Below are 17,711 nucleotides of genomic sequence, written 5' to 3'. Positions count from 1 at the left end.
AAAGACCCCGGACACTCTCTCTTTTCTTTTCCCCTCTCCCATCGGGCAGAAGATACAAAAGCCTGAAAGCATTACCACCAGGCTCAAGGACAGCTTCTATCCTACTGTTATAAGACTATTGAACAATTCCCTGGTACGATGACTCTTGACTTCACCAACAACCTTGTTATGACCTTGCACCTTGTTATCAACCTGCAATGCACTTTCTCTGTAACACTTCATTTTGTATTCTGTTATTGTTTCACCTTGTACTACCTCAATGCATTGTGTAATGTATTGATCTGTACAAATGGTATGCAAGACAAGTTTTTCCACTGTACCTCGGTACATGTGACAGTAATAAATTTACCAATTTACCAATGTAATTGCACAAGAAATGCTTGTGTCTTGCCCAGTGTGAAAGAACCTAACTCCTTCCTAGCATCTCTACAAATGGCACGATTGACATTACATAATGTTGGATGCAAAATTCTGCCTGTGTGGATTTACATCCTTCACTTCTGAGTACTTTATGCCAACATTACTTCATTTTCCAGTGTGCCAAGTTTATAAGAAGTCTGGCTTGAAAGGTTAAGCTATTTGTATTCTTTGTTCTCTCTCTCTCTCCCTCTCTCTCTCTCTCTCTCTCTCGCTCTCTCAGGTGGTTTACTTCTGCCTCTGCTCACCCACACTTCATTTGCCAACTGCTTTTTCTTCCAACTCCTTTCCTTTCACTCTTCCTTCTATTTCACTCCCTCTCACCCTTTCGGACACAACAAAAGTTCAGAAATATTGCAATATCTTTGACACCATAATCCCAGTTGCTGAAGATAAGGCCAGAGTAAGTGGCTGAAGTCACTAATTCTAAAACAGCCAAGTTCCGGGACTGGTAAATGCCACCTCTTAATTTTCAAAGTTGACTGAGTAGCCTTTTTCAATCCTTTTAAGCTCAAACAGCTTTAAAGTGCTTAAATTGCCTTTGCATACAATCACAAAGATGGCAATTGGGCAGGTGCTTAAGGGTCAGACTAAAGGTAATAGGCTGCAAATGGTGTACAGATTATGATGTGCATTTCATAGTTTTTAAATATTCTGTTTCCTTGCATAGACTGCAAAAATGCTATTTTCACTATAAAATGCACTTTTATCAATTCAGAACCAATTCTGTCAGCAAATTTGAGAATTTTGCAAGTTATAATATTAAAATAACCCCTATTGTCTTCAAGAAAACACCGTTACCAAACATACAATAATTAGCATGCCTTACAAACAGGCGATATTAAACTTCTGCTTTATGTCTTGTCATTGTCATCAGCTAACTTAGTTGAAAGAAAAGAATGATTAAGGATAGTAATTGTTGTCACTTCTTATATTGTGGAGCAACTCACTACTAACACACAAATGCATCTTGGAAGAATTCTTAAAAACAACCCAGTTCAAGCTCTTAACATTGTGTATAAACAATACAGCTGTTTTGGGAGTTTGCATATATCATCTGCTCTAACTTTAAAGCTTCATTCAGAGATGGGCAGTTAGCTTCATTAAATTAATTAAACTCTGGGCATATGAAGGGGTCATGATGCAAAACAGGAACAGGATAAGCTCAAGGCACTAGCAACGCTTGTTGTAAGCTGCTTCAAAATTTGATTCAGTCTTTCCTGAACCACTCACAAGGACTCATATTGGCAAATTTATACCAGTAATTATACCTTCAAGATCAAAAACAGTCATTTTTTGTGGAGGAGATAAAGAAAAGTTGAAATAAAAATCAATTTAATTCACAAATTCCTGTAGATTTTTCTATTATTTTCTTGCTCCTTGCACAAAGAAGAGACTTAAGGGATATTTTGAAATGGTAACTATAGCTACAGTGTGAATTATCACAAGTATGATTAAAGCCTATACTTACTACATTTTTGAATATAAGCAATTGGCACACTATCATTTATTTAATAGCCATTTAGGCATAGAAATGTTTTCCATAATCTTTATAGTCATATTGCATCATACATAAAAGTTTATATTTCTCTTGGATCAGTGTTCAAGAGGATCACATTTCATGTCCATATCATGGTTAGTCACACAGTAGAATCCATTTGTAACTCGATGAAGGGTGACACATTTAATTAAATGTTACTGAGAGCTCCTGTAAGGTTAGGTTATTATTAGTGCATTTTGCCTGAAGAATTGTGCCACTTGATTAATTCTCCCTTCACTGCAACTAAAAATACAAGTGAGACACAATAACTAAAGTTCAACAATGAGCCATCCAGCTGAACGAAATGATGCTTCAAGTAAAATTTAAAAACAGGGGAGTTTGTTACTCAGATTATTGCAAATTGAAAGTCAAGGCATTTAAATTAAAACAATGAAGTTATCAATTTGTAAAACTAACAGAATTTTGATAGAATAATTAGACTATGACTCAATGAGTCAATATTAGGCTTTGTTCTGCAAATCTCTGCAGAGGTTTGAATCTACACAGTGAACACAATTAATCTGCAATTAGATATCTGGATGGCACTAATTCAACCAAGTGCGTCAACTTCGAATGATGTTCTTGGCCAACTATAAGGATGTAATTAAGATGATCAACAGAGTTATTTTTAAAAAGAAGGCAGTCAATGGCACATACTCTGGCCTCCCAACTTATTCCAGTGAAACACACCTATGCAACCGACAGAAAGTGATCAATTGCAATGATTCATTAAGATTTTGGAAAATTCATCAAGGAAAGACACCGCCCCCACACCCCCAACAACTCAGAATTGGTCCTGGATCTGCAAATGGTAGGATTTTGGAATCTGTGGGCAGTGAAGAAAGGAAACATTTGTGCAAGATTTTGATAATCAAAAGACAGATCAATAATCCAAAATCATGATATTACTTCATCTACATTTAAAATACAAATGTGATTCAAAATTCCCAATGCAATTCAGGTGAAGAAATCAAGCTTTCAATTTCTTTATCTTTCACAAGTGAAAGTTGTAATAGAAAGCAATGGGATGCCCCAAATATTGTATATGAATGAATCCACCATCTAAATGCACTGTCCAAAAGGGAAAAAAAGCTAAGTGAACAATTGAATAAAAGACCTTTGTAACAACTGCTTTCTGGTAAAATGAGGACCAGAAGTGCATGGAAAAATGTTTTTTGACTGTAAAAATATCCAACTGTAAAGGAGTTAGTACCCTTTAGAAGTAAAGCAAGAAAAGAGTTTGCAAGAACACAAAACTTGTCAAGCCAGAATTTTCATTATATGTCAAATCAGATTGGATCATGGTAATTTTTCCAGCAGAACTGCTCTGGCAAGGTAGGGTTTTCTCAACTTCCTCATTAATAATGCAAAATATGCATATATGAACTCCTTGAGGTCCTGTGCCAGTATTCTAGTTTTTTTTAAACTAAGCTTTAGCAGCGAAAATTTTTTAAGATTTATTGTAAATAATTTCCTTGCATACTATGACTGAATCAAATATGCATGGCACCTGGTATGTTGGAAGAGAACAAACTCTTGTATAATCTCAAAACATTTGTTCTAAACTTGGAATCCAAAGACATTGATTTACTTTAAATGAAAATGGAAGTAAGCACTACATTTTATCAATTAAAAATATGTAGGATTCTCACTATTAAAATAGCTTGCTTATGACTTACCAACAATTACCATAAAAGTCATGAATATGCCAAGTATTAAATGTTTTACCTTAATTAAAAATAAAGATTAATTTCTGCACACTTATCGGGTGTTAAATTTGGATTCATGATATTGTGTAATTTTTAAAGCAAAAGTTTCAATTTAGTTACCAAGCAATATATTCCTATTTTTGAGGTAATCGGCACCACTCTTTTATTTGAGGAGCAGATGATCACTCATCAATTACCTAACCAAATTCAAGATTTCTACAGGGTGCTTCTCGCAATAACTTACTTTTGGTGTGGGGCAAGAAGCTGTGGATAGCCGTGATGTAGCTTGAGCTCGTGGTGATTCGGATGGAGTTGTGCTCAGCGATGCATTGTCTCGTGGAAGCACTTGAACACCACGAGAAATAATCGAATCTGGGATCTGAAAGTATAATAAATGCTGAAGATAATAAATTACAACAACTATTCCTTTACTGCTCAATTCACCTTTACATTTGACCATTTGAAAACTAAAATATTTTAATTCATTTCCCTATCAGGTATTAGTTCACTTCATTTTCATAAAAACTTCAAATAGCAAATTTGATCTAAAGCTGAAATATCTCTTAATCTATCATTCCCTATTCTTTCAAGAAAATATTTTGTTACATTTGTGTTGTTTGCCAATTCTTAACTTGCAAAAGTGAAAGCAATATTAGCCATAAAATGGCAATACATTTACTCCTAAGCAATTCTTCATGTTACAATTCTGAAATTACAAATCTACATATTAAACAAAATGCTGATGACCTGTAGTACCAGTATTACAGATTAGGAGATTTATTAGTTTTACCAACAAGCTCAATATGCGTTACCAAACATTTATTAAAGCACAAACATTAACAAGCAACAATCTCAACAATTTTAAGCATAATATTAATCATGAATCATATTACTTAAATGTTATAAATTGTACCAAGCATTTCATTTATAATCATTACACTTATGGAAATTGATCACTTGCACTAATATGGCAGGAGCGATCACTTCTGCAAAGTATGGTTTCCCAATGTTAGTTTTTTTAGAGTGGTGTGCATCAATCTTAAGTTGGATCTACTGATTAAAAATCTTTCATATAAATTATAAAGGAAAAATAAAAAATGCAGTGCAAACTGGATTTTTTAAACAAACTTCTAAAATTGAGTATCCACTGGGAGTCTGAAAAGTTTATAAATGTGACAACGGTCAATGCAGGAATGATATAGCTATTAAAAAAAAACTGCGATTGATTTGGCTCACTTCAGTTTCTCTAGGTAGGCTAGATTCTACACCAGCAAGAATAATCGCTTCGAAATAACCTTTAATGCCTTCTTTTCATTATTTTGTTCATGTTTGTTTAACCCATTGATTAAGTGAGCGCTTTTTGAAGGGGAACCTGCGTCCTTCACCAATTTCCATGGTTGTAATCCAGCTCTTGAAGTAAAGCTGATGCACATTTTAGAAAACCGAGGCCTGGCAATCTTGATAGCCAATTTTAAAAGGAAACTGAAACACAACTCAAGCCCTCATCACCTGCTATGCAGAGTACACAGCAACACCAGGTAAGTACCTAAAAATCGTACAGATTTATCTGAACAAAATGTTTTGTTTTTCCAAGTCTACAATCATATTCAGTGTGAATCCAGATACACTTATAATTATTATAATTCAAAACTAATATCATCTTAAATCTACAAACAAACTTTACATTAGCGGGATCTGTCAGTAACAACAATTGCAGCAATATATGTTGCTTGTTGTCACTGAAATTTTCTTAAGACTACATCTGTTTTTCAAACATCTTCCTAATTCTAATTTAACAATACTAGTTCTTATATTTAACCCACAAACTGTTCTAAAGGGAAGGTATTTAGTCATTTAATCAAACAGTAAAAAAGTACAAGGACATTTTATATCTAGTGCTTCGTGACAAATGAACAAAATGATTAATGAATGAGTCACATGAAGTCAATGAGAACAATGAAAAAAAACAAATCACAATTATGAAGATACATAATTTGGTGAGAATTAACAGGATGAACATGTTGAAAAGGATAATCTAAATGGCTAAAATCTAATTGAAACAATAAAATCAGTGCAAGTGGTTCATTTCCTCACGAAGGACAACACAGTGCCAGGTGTTTACTTTTAATGCCTCTTTGCTGTCTCTTACCGGCTCTCCTGCACTGATGGCAGTATGAGAGTGATGACCAATGAAACCAGGGACAGGTTTACCACCTTTAGCCATGACAGGAGCGGGACTGTGTACAAGTTGGAAGTTCTGATGTACAACACAACTATCAGCACTATGACAGGAAAACACAGGCAACTGGAGAAAAACAAGCAAAAATGATTTGATGGGTAACAATGAAATAGGTAGGTTTGATTCTACATGTATGAATACCCCTATTCTGCGGGAAGTTTCTTACCTTGGCTGCTATGGCTGCTGCAGTGATGTGTGAGGACGAACTCTCTTCAGTTGAAGCCACTCCACTATCTTTCTTCTCTTCCTCCTCATCTTCACACTGAACTCCTTTGTCTTCTGTCTGTTTGTGTGGGCTGGTGGTAGGAGGAGGAGATAATGGTGGTGGAGGTGATGGAAGGTCCTCCAACTCATCATGAACTTCTTTCACTTTCACAACTGCATCCCGCAACAAGTCAATAGCATGAGGTAGGGCAGGTAATATAAACTGGAAGCATTCCTGGGTGCAATTTAAAAGTCAAATTATAAACATTCAAGAAATAAATAGTTGTCAGATAATACTTGATTGCAGATAGTGTTTATTGTTGTGTCAACCCAATTCAACAAAGTAATAAATACAAAGTAAACCATTCAAATAAGAGAGATTATCATCTTCTGCAAACTGGATGACTTCATAAACCAGGCAAGAATTAATCAAATGCAAAAAATATGCTGTAGCCACAGGGATTAGTTCATGGATTTTGTCCTCATTGTTGGTAGTTAAACTGCTGGTTGCAGTTTATGAAAGGGTATTCTGTAGCATCACAGAAAATAGATTTTTTTTTGCTTAATTACTGATTGTATTGTGATGGACCCATAAAAAACATTTTTCTCAATAAACTTTTGATATCTTTTCTATGCATCCTGTTCTGAACAATGTGATGCATAGAAATGATAGTTTTGCAATGAAATAGATATATAAAGAAATCTCTAATTTTACGTGCAAAAACAACTGAGAGATGTACAAATATACTACATTTTACCTGGGAATGGAAGGGAAAGTGATCAGAAAAGAAAGCAGAGCAAGAATGAATTAATTAGTTAATTAACTATGTTCACATTAGACTCAGAGTCACACAGCACAGTTAAGGGCTTCTGACCCACTGTGTCTATGTCGACTATCAAGTACTTGTCTATACTAATGCGGATGTACTACATACTTAGGGTCAAATTCTCCAATGCAGTAACAATGAAAAAAAAAAGGTAACTCCTACCTGTGAACCTTTCTTGCTGCCAGGCAGATTAATAATCAGAGTTTTCCCTCTTATTCCACACACAGGCCTGACAATAGAAATATAATCATTATAAGGGGATGCACATCTCACATGTAACAAAAAGTGACATTACCTGGAACTCTGGCACAAAAATGAACTAGATCTCTTCTATGCAATATGTTAACATATTCTTTGTGTTAAAATAATTGTAGAAATATAGATTGTTGTTTAACAACTGAGTAAAGCTCTAATAATCCATCATCCTTGGGAATTTGGTGGTGCCAGACTGACAGATTTTCTGCACTATGGGATATTATTTCTATTAATACCCCAACCTACTTTTAATTTATCTTGTTTTTCAAAAAATGTCATGCAGTAGTATACTAAGTTTTTCAGTTAACTAGATGAGTATAATAGGAGCACAGGAAAGAAAACTCAATACAGTAAATTTAAAAGGAGTGTGGGAACAGAGCCATGTGACTTTAAAAGAAACATGGAAATGGAGCTACAATGAGTTTAAAAGGAATATGTGTCAGTGCCCCAATGAGCTTAAAAGAAGCATGGAAACAGGGTCCAGGTGGGTTTATATGAAGAGTGGAAGAGGTCACCATGAGTATATAAGGTAGAGTGGGAATGGGGATCGAGCGAGTTTATAAGGATTGTGGAACAGAGGATTGGTAAGTTTAAAAGGAGCATGGAAACAGAGCCAAGTGAGTTTATAAGAAGTGCTGGATATAGGGACCAGTGGGTTGATAAGGAGCATGTGGGAAGGGGCCCAAAGTTTAAAGGGGGCGTGGAAAACATAATTCGGTGAGCCAGATACCAAACCACTGGGATTTCCGAACAATCGGATGGCAGATCATCATAGTTTTACTGCACGAAAAGAAGGGACTTTTAATTTATGCAGCGACTTTGCAGTCTAAGAATATTCTCTATAGCCAGGGAACTAATTCACTACAGGCAGTCAATGTGGACACATTAGGATCCTATAAGCAGGAATTTGATAAAGAGCAAATAATTTGTTTTAGTGGCATGTGAAGAATAACACAGAGTATTGAACCCCAATACACTGAACAAGAGACATAAGGTCCTCTTCAATTCATCACATAGAATATAGCCTTAACTGTGGTAGATATGTACCACAATGGGCAAAGTGCTCAAATAAAGGAAATGAGAATGTAGCTTAAATCTTAAGCTCTCTCAATCACCTCCAAACTGCCACTTCAAAGTCAGGTGGAAGCTTGGGTGGATAGTCTTCTGACTATACTTCTTAATAGTATTAAGCAGAGGTTAAAAAAAAAGTAAATACATTGTTGTGGAAACACAAAGTGAAGTCATCTAGGTTAGTCACTATGTTATTAGTGCTTAATATTACAAGCCAAAAACTTGAGACATCAATTAATTTCTCAAAGAACGCAATTGTTCCAACTGGGTTGCTCAGTTCAGTTTACCAGAGAAAAGGACTGTTTTTTCATTTGCTTTATTAGAAAAAATTATGAAGACTAAATACAAACTGAGCCGTAACCTATGAAAATTTTGAAAGGAATTCTCCATCCTTGCCTGATCTGCTGTTATTCACATTTGTGTGAGTACTATACAGAGATTTATAGCCAAAATAAGTATGAAGTATGCTACCTTACCGAGATAGCATCCCCAGAGGAGTCACATTCAAAGAACCCATCAACATAGCCAATGCCATTCCAGGAGCCTCTCTTTCTATCACCTCCTTTGTAGCCTAAAATTACAATAAATACAAAAAAATTTAAATATCAAAAATTGGTATCAAATTAAGCTTTTGATTGTAAAGAGCCACTCTCCCCCACCACCAGTTGCTACCCCCAAGAAATTTAATATTATGTTTGTGCTTAGTGAACCTTATTTTGCACACAAAGTGAAAGGATTGCTCATCTGAAAAAGACAAAATACTGCAGTTGCAGAGGATCTGAAAAAAAAAACAGAAAAAGTGGAAACAGTCAGCAAGTCAGGGTGCATCTGTGGAGAGAGCAGACAAACCAAAAGCAGGAAAATGTTGTCAGTGATAAAATTTTAAAAAGGAACAAAACAAGGGGAAGACAGCATGCCCTAAAGAATGCTAATCAACAAACCCATCAGCATAGCTAAGACCATCACAGAAACCTCCCCTTCTATCACTTCCTTGGTCATCTGGAATTAAAAACTACATTATTCCACAAAACAAATTAAAAAATCTAAAATTTGGTATCAGGTTGATATTTTAATTGTCCAATATTCTACCCAACTCCCTGTTTATTTCTCTTGTTAAACTCAATTCATTTGACAAAGGGTGCAAGCTTGATGTATCAATTTGTCTGTTCTCCCTAAAGATGTAACTCATGGCAGATGTCTAGTGTCAGCAAGATGTACAAGCAAAAAAGCATGCAGAGCCAAAAAGCGCATATAGACTTATGTCTGAGTGTTTCCAGCATTTTCTGATTTAGTGCAAAACAAAAGATATTAAAGAAGTATATCATTAAGATCAGGCTAGTATAATAGCTTATACTGAAACAGCTGACTCAATTATAAACACTGGGTTCAAACCTAGACTGACGAAACTCTGGCATAAATCTTTAGTGTTTCTCGAAAAGTTGGTGCACAATTAGGCAGACAACATCAAAATACCCAACTTTGAAATTCATAGTTGGTGTGTAATATGCATGATAAGGATGCAACAAAGTCTAATTTCTGGGTTCAGATAGAAGGATGTGAGATTTATTCTGTATCTAACTATGCTGCACAAACCAAGGATGTAATCGATGTGTGCCTAAAAGGAAATCAGCAACATCCATCATCTTGGTGAAGTCAAAACAATTCATTCATGAACACACAAAAAAGGTTTACAAATTCTGGAGGAAAAGTAGTTTTCGGCCACTTGATACAGATAGTAATAGCTGTAGAAATAGGGACACTGAATTATTAGTTGGTAATGGCAGTTAATTGGTTACAGTAAAATGCTTTTTCAAAATGCACAAATTCAAAAATAAATATGCAGTTTCAAATGGAACTCTTGAGATTAAACTTCGAGTAGATATACTTCTTTGCAGAGGAATTGCTCTCCATTCGTAATTCACTTTCACACTGAATTGCAGGAGAAACACTTGTTTCCATTGTAGAGGTGCCAAACCATTGACTATCAATCCAAAATGAATATTAATAAATCCAATAAGGAATTCAGTTGAACCTTCTTACTCATGGAGGTGCAATTGTGAAATTCATTATAACATGGAATGTTTGAAATGAACAGGTACATTTAAAGGAAAGAAACCAAAGTACATGAATGAGAAAGGAGAAGAAAGAATTATGCATGGGATGAAAGGAAAACAGAAGTTAATTGAAAGCATTAACACTGCCATAGATCAGCTTGGTTGAATGTCTTGTCTCCGTGCTGTGAAAATATCACGTAATCCTCAGAAATAAAAGCAGAATGAAAACATACAGTGAAAATAGAAAATGGACGAGTATCGTGGTTTGAAGCTATGGACACCAACAAGGCACAAGTTCTTTGCCATGACGCTTTAGAAATTTAGGTTCAAATCTGTAAATTTCAGAAGGATTTTCATTCTGCAACATGCACACGCCCAGCACCACAAGAGGAGATCCAGAAAAAGATTGCAGGCTCCATTCAGCAGGCAAGGTTGTGATTCTTCAAAAGGTTAAAAATTAAAATGAACTACAACATGAAAGCCCATTTTAGCTCCAAAGCCAAAAAAAAAACTAAAGGAAAGGGATGAAACTCAATGGTCAAAAACGTCATTATGTAGAATATTGTGCTTTTGTTAATAATTTCAAGCATATCCTTCGTATTGGAAAGGAAGCAAATGAAATGTCCTTGAGGGAATGAAAAATAAGAGCCTTTTCAAAATGGAGAGTGAAAACAGGAGTGATTAATGCGTTTAAAGTAACTCTGCTATATTTAAAATTTTCTAAAAAAGCTGCACTCTTTTTTCCAAGTATGTGTAAATTGTACCTGTAAAAGCTGAACCTTTGTTTGAAAATACAGGGCAAGATGCTCTCTTCTTTGTTTTGTAACTGTGCTGGTTGTCTAGTTCATTTGAGAGGAACGAAATTAGTAAGTTTGACTGTGTTTGCAGGTCATACACAGTGGAAATTTGAGCATTTAAAGGTGTTCATTAAGAAAGAGCAAATATGTCTTGTATTCAAGAAATCAGATTTCGACTATGGTTGTGATTTTGACCATCTTCATATGTTGTATCACACAAACCCAACCTCTGTTGTACAATATCTACAAGAATTGTCTGCAAAGAATGTCTGCAAAGAATGTCTGCAAGAATTACAAACCATACTTAGCAACATGCTAACATCTCACCCTGTGGTGTAACAACTCTGTCTTCCCCATTTACATTGTACATGGTGAATTCCAGAGACCTAGTAAAGGTGTCAAAGACAATTAAGCGAGGTGAAAATCTTAAAAAGTAAAGAATTGTTTAATATTGCTGCTCTTATGTACACAGTGCTGGCAGTGAATTATCCATGCTAAAACAAAATGGGAGAAAAATGTCAAAGCAGACCAAAGGAAGCAAAGGCGTTAATGATCTTCTGAGAACCCCTCAAACTGCACTTCAGATGAACTAGTCACAAGGATGCAAATCTCTCAAATTTATTAACTTTCTTTTGAAAATAACAATTGAAATGTACTGTAAAAAACTTGAATATTTATCTTTTGTGGATAATTAAAAAATACAACACATTTCATCAGTGTCTCCTAGAGACAGTTCCCTGTCAAACAACTAAATCCTTATCCAGAGGAGACATGAGAGACTGCAGATGCTGGAATTTGGAGCAATGCATAATCTGCTGGATGAACTCAATGAATCAAGCAGCATCTGTGGGGGAGAGCAATTGTTGACGTTTTGGAACTCGATGCAGTCTTTCGACCCGAAATCTCAACGATTCCTTTTCCTCACAGATGCTGCTCTACTTGTTAAGTTCCTCCAGCAGACTGTTTGTGGTTCTAAGTCCTTATCCTCATTGTTAGATTTACAACCTTGTGATTCCTGTTAAGTTTCAGAAAACTCAACTACTTTTTTAATAGTCCTTATGTTCACGAGTGGGCAGCACCATCTGTCACATCTCTCTTTATATATACAAAAAGGACGGAACATGTTTAAACACACCGTCCTCCTTCACCCAAAATGAACTGCCAAAATGAACAAAATGAATGGTTGCATTCCTACCTGCTTAATTCCTTGCCTTTCAGTAAGACATTAAAATAATGGATGTGCCAGAATTTTTACAGTTGAACACTGGGAAGCCTGAAACCACTGGTTCAATTCAAATAACAAATGCTGCTTCTCATTCTGTGGTTACTCAATCAGGCTGGGTCAGGGAGCAGATGTAAGAGACAATTCCTTTCCCCTGCAGATGCTGCTTGACCTACTGAGTTCCCCCAACAGATTGTTTGTTGGGTCAGGGAGGAGACTGGATTCCAAGGTAGGAGAGCACGTTCAGTAAAATGATCAAGGGAAATATGGACTGATACTATTAGGATTCTCTTTCCCAGAGAACCAAGCATGGGAAACTCAGAGAACAATGCGCAGAATATCAGTGAGAAATCGACTTCTGACATTCTAAGAAGGGGTTCTAGCTTTAAGATAAGAGAGAGTAATAAGCTCAGTTTGGAGCAGTATGAAATGGAGAGGGAGGAATAAGAGCCAGAGCATCCATGAAAAACAATGACACTTGAGAATGCAGAATCAAGATAAAGGAATCAATTGCAGCAGGGAATTCATGGAAGACAGAGAAGGAAATTGAACAACAAGGGAGATTAGGATCAGGAAATAGTCAATAAAGGAGTAAGAAGGGCCATATTATAACAGTGACTAGTTAATTAGCACATCAAATCAACACAGTATTATGGTTTACATGCCCAATAGGAACAAGCTAAAAATGTTACTTCAGAACTTAGGTAATGAGTATATCTGAACCTCTCCTGAGGCGTTATAACTATTACTCAGAAAGGCCAACAGGTACACAACCAATCAGACAAGACTTTGAACTCAATTTTCTGTTAACTGAATTTAAATTGTGCTTAATAATCATGTAGCAAGTTCAGCATGCTACTATTCAAAAAGCAAAAAAAGCTAAATTGGATAGGCCCAGAAACAGGCACAGAGCTCGTGACACCAACACCAGCTTTTTCCAAAGCAAGCAGGATGCTTCTTACTCATGCACATTACTGTTATTTACAACCTGAGACAATTGCCCTATTCTTAATAGGGGCCTAATTTTGTGGGTGGCTGGCATCACTTGAAGCTCACCAGCACTAATTAAAACCAGTCTGTATGGTGGCTGCAGTGGTGTTGATGGACATTCCGGAATTCATTCAGACCTGTGGGAATTTTAGAAATGATTCAACAGGTTTCTGGAAGCTTTGGTGGAGGAGGTGCAGAGTAGGCGAAATGCCTGATTTTTTTTCCAGTGAGTCAGGAGGTCCTCATGATAATTACTGCAAAGGCAGTGGGGGCAGAAAGTTATGGAACTCAATGCCTGAAGACATGAATTCAGTGCCATATGATGTCCTGACCTTTAGTTCATACAGTTTGGTTGATGTGTTTGATATAATTAAATAGTTGGCAGTATGTGCAAGGTGTGAGAGGTGGATTTGAGGCCAGCTACAGTGAAAGGTTTGAGAGGGTGCAGTGGAGCCTGTGAATTTTCGGTACAAGTCCTGATTGATAACCAGTAGTTGGAGGTGAGGTGTAGTACGTGAGGCTAATGCCATACTTGGTTAGAAAATGGATTGGAAGATGCATTCACTAGCCCTGAGACATATGAGATCTTTGAACATTACATAGAACAGTGCAGCACATGACAGGCCATTCAGCCCATGATGTTGTGCCGATCTTCATGCTGATTTTTACTAAATGTCCTCCTCCTGTTTATCATCCATATCCCTTTCATATTCATGTGTCAATCTGAAAGCCTCTTAAACTCCACCAAAATACTACCCCTGGTAACCCATTCCAGGTACTTACCACTCTCTGCATAAAAAAACTTGCCCCTCACATCGCCTTTAAACTTACCTTCTCTAACCATGTCCTCTGGTGTTTGACATTTCTACCCTGGGGAACAGATTCTGACTGTCTACTCTACTAAAAAGTACCATTTTGGCTTACACATCAACTAGCAGAGAGCAAAGTACAGTAAATATATCCGCAACATGCCACCGTAAGCATCACTTAAAAAGACTAACAAGAAACAAATCTAATCCAGGGAAGACTTAAAGTTCAATTTCCTACATTGGTTGAATTCAAATTGTACCATGAACATTGTGTGGCAATTCATGGATATTATAGCAGCTTCAGCAAGTCACTGCTTAAAAAAGCAACTGAGAGCATAAAGTGAAGGTAAAGGAATGGCCCAAAGAGAGTGGGAATTGGTGAGCTGAGAGTGGTTGTACAATGAGCAGTTCCTGAGACAACAGGCCATGGTGAGAGTGGAAAGAGGGTCATAAAGGAGTACAAAAACAAAAAAATGCTGGAAACACTCAGCAGGTCAGGTAACATCTGTGGAAAGAGAAACAGTTAACACTTCAGGTCCAAGACCCTTCGTCAGTAAGGGAGAGAGAAGCAGATGGCCAGTACCGAGGGCACACAGCAGCTAAAAAGGTGGCTTGAGAGGGCTGGAGGCAGGAGAATCAGAATCAGAATCAGGTTCATTATCACTGACTTACATGTTGTGAAATTTGATGTTTTGCAGCAGCAGTACAGTGCAAAGGCATAAAATTACTATAAATTACAAAATAAATAAATAGTGCAAAAAGGGAATAATGAAGTAGTGTCCTTAGACGGTGCAGGAATCTGACGGCGGAGGGGAAGAAGCTTTTCCTGAATTGTTGAGTGTGCATCTTCAGGCTCCTGTACCTCCTCCCCAATGGTAGTAACGTGAAGAGGGCATGTCCTGGATGGTGAGGGTATCTTAATGATGGATGCCACCTTCTTGAGGCACTTCTTCTTGAAGATGTCCTCGATGGTGGAGAGAGTTCTGCCCTTGATGGAGCTGGCCGAGTCTACAACTCTCTGCAGCCTCTTGCAATCCTGTGCATTGGAACCTCCAATCCCAGGCTGTGATGCAACCAGTCAGAATGCTCTCCACCACACATCTATAGAAATTTGCAAGAGTCTTTGGTGATATACCAAATCTCCTCAAACTCCTAACAAAGTAGAGCTGCTGGCGTGCTTTCTTCGTGATTGCATCAATGTGTTGGGCCCAGGATAGATCCTTCAAGATGTTGACTCTCAGGAACTTGAAGCTGCTCACCCTTTCCACCGCTGACCCCTTAATGAGGACTGGTGTGTGTTCTCCTGACTTCCCCTTCCTGAAGTCCACAATCAATTCCTTGGTCTTGCTGATGTTGAGTGCAAGGTTGTTGTTGCGGCACCACTCAACCAGCCGATCTATCTCACTCCTGTACACCTCCTTGTTGCCATCTGAGATTCTACCAACGACAGTGGTGTCTTCAGCAAATTTATAGATGGCTTTTGAGCTGTGCTTAGCCATGAGTGCAGAGAAAGTAGTAAGGCTTGGAGACAGGAAGAAGCAGTAGGAGCTGGGAGGGCAGTTTGGGTTAAAAGAGTGGCTGGAGATTGCAAAAAAAATGCTGTGATGTCATGTGACATAAATTAGCATATTGGTGTAGACGAAGAACTGGGAAATATATACCATTCCAGAGAAACAGGTTAAAACAAAATAAACATCAAGTGACCAAACACCTTATTAAAATGCACTAATGAAATAAAATTTGATAGGGATGGCCAGGCTGGTTATGCATTCAAAGTGCTGTATTGTGGGGGTCAGTGGAGACCAATGTGATTCAAAACAACCACATCTACAGTCAGTGTCTGCACCTTTATAAACTTGATTCAGTGCCACTCAGCTGAATAGCTAGCTTTAGGCATTGCAATGTATCACAGAGGGCAAGAGTTAACAAGACATCTTGATCTTGGAAGCCATCACATGCTTTATATTTGATCAGTTATCATTAAAAGGAAGATACGAATGTGAGTCAGGTAGCAATTGAAACGCAGAATGAAATCATGTAGCAGCCTTAGCCTTTAACATAAAAAAGCTGCATGCTGTCTGTATGGATTGGAACATTGACTATGGAGAGGATGGCAATGTGGTAAAAGAGACCGTTGTGCGTGTGTGTGTTGTGTGTGCCTGTGTGTTGGGCTGGAAGAAAGGATAGAGGGTGAATGAAAAAAGGAAAGAGTAATGGTTGGATTGAGTATAGTCAACAGAATAGATCAAACCGGGATTATATTGGGCTGTGTTGGCTATTTAGTGCCAGGGTTAAAGAAACTGCCACATAGATGGAGAAGAACTTAAGTGAAATGAGGATCCAAACCTTAACTAACACCACAGAATTAGGAATGAGATTCTGCTCAGAAGTGTTTTAACATTTGTGGATGAAAATAAAATGTAGAACCTCGCTTTCTCTCTCCTCTGATGCAGCCTGTCCTGCATTATTTCACTTTTCATTGACGCAGCCTGTCCTGCATTGTTTCTCGCTTCACTGATGCAGGCTGTCCTGCATTGTTTCTCACTTCATTGATGCAGGCTGTCCTGCATCGTCTCTCCACTGATGCAGCTTGACCTGGGCTGATTCGCTTTCTACTCACACAACCAGACCTGTGTTGTTCCACTCTTTTACGATGCTGGACTATTCCCAGCTTTTTCTGTTTGTATTTGAAGTTTATTAGTTCCGTCCATTGAAATTCAAGAGATCTATGAGTGCTATCAAACTTGAGAATAACTTAGCTTCCATTGGTGAAGTATATAAATTAGTCTTACATCCCTTTACTTCCATTTCGTAAATGTTACTGATATTCATGGGAATTTTGGTTGGAAACCAAATTGTAACATTTCAATACAGAGGAACTGCAAGGCCATTCAGCAATTCTTGTCTGTGAATGAAGTTAGACCCACCTCAGGATTATTTAATGGAGTTTATCTATTTTCATACTCTTCCTCACCATACTCCTTGATAATTATTTCAAGTAATTATTCTGTTCTTTTTTGAATAAAATAATCAATTTAGGATCAGTCACCCACTGTGCTAGAAAATTGGTGCAACAAGGATGTTGATAAATATTTGGAATTACTAAGACTCTTCCAAAATCCTATAAGATTCAAAGATCAATCCCTTTACCTCATTTTCGTAGTCTTATCTCAATCAGGAGTTGGTTTCTTGATTATTACAATTGATCCTAGTCTGGCACAAAACAGAACAAAAAATTCTAAGTACTAAAGATGGAATAATTTAGACTTTTTCCAGCAGGTTTGCACTGGAGGTTCCAAGGTTGGTTATGGTGCAAGAACATGCCCAGCATTTCAGGTTGGCCAGTTCAATCATGATGGTGGGCAACCTTTTAGAAATGATATTCTGAGAATCAATAACAGGTACTTGGAGAAGTTCAAGGCAAATAATGTGAGTCAAATGTAACTGATTTTTTTGATGAGACAAGAGAGGAAGTTGATGAAATAAATGCAGTGGATCGTGCCTATAATGAATTTTCAGAAGACATTTGACAAGGTCCTACATAAAAGGCTGAAGCCCACGGAACAAGTGGAGCGGT

The 17,711-nt window shown here is 37.2% G+C and overlaps 1 protein-coding gene across 2 annotated transcripts in view; it reads right to left on the bottom strand.

Moving 5' to 3' along the window:
• LOC127568274 (gephyrin) overlaps nt 1-17,711 on the bottom strand; it is a 416,570-nt gene that overhangs the window by 161,989 nt on the left and 236,870 nt on the right. For both annotated transcript variants that reach the window (XM_052011838.1, XM_052011847.1), the window contains exons 5-8: nt 8,739-8,833; nt 7,099-7,165; nt 6,072-6,344; nt 3,911-4,045 (exon numbers count right to left, since the gene is read on the bottom strand). In XM_052011838.1, the coding sequence (XP_051867798.1) occupies nt 3,911-4,045; nt 6,072-6,344; nt 7,099-7,165; nt 8,739-8,833 (570 nt within the window). The remainder of the gene's footprint in view (nt 1-3,910; nt 4,046-6,071; nt 6,345-7,098; nt 7,166-8,738; nt 8,834-17,711) is intronic.

Source organism: Pristis pectinata, chromosome 1, assembly GCF_009764475.1.
Source record: "Pristis pectinata isolate sPriPec2 chromosome 1, sPriPec2.1.pri, whole genome shotgun sequence".
NCBI lineage: Eukaryota > Metazoa > Chordata > Chondrichthyes > Rhinopristiformes > Pristidae > Pristis > Pristis pectinata.
Note: the sequence above shows the minus strand (reverse complement) of the source record. Positions and strands in the feature narration are given on the sequence as shown.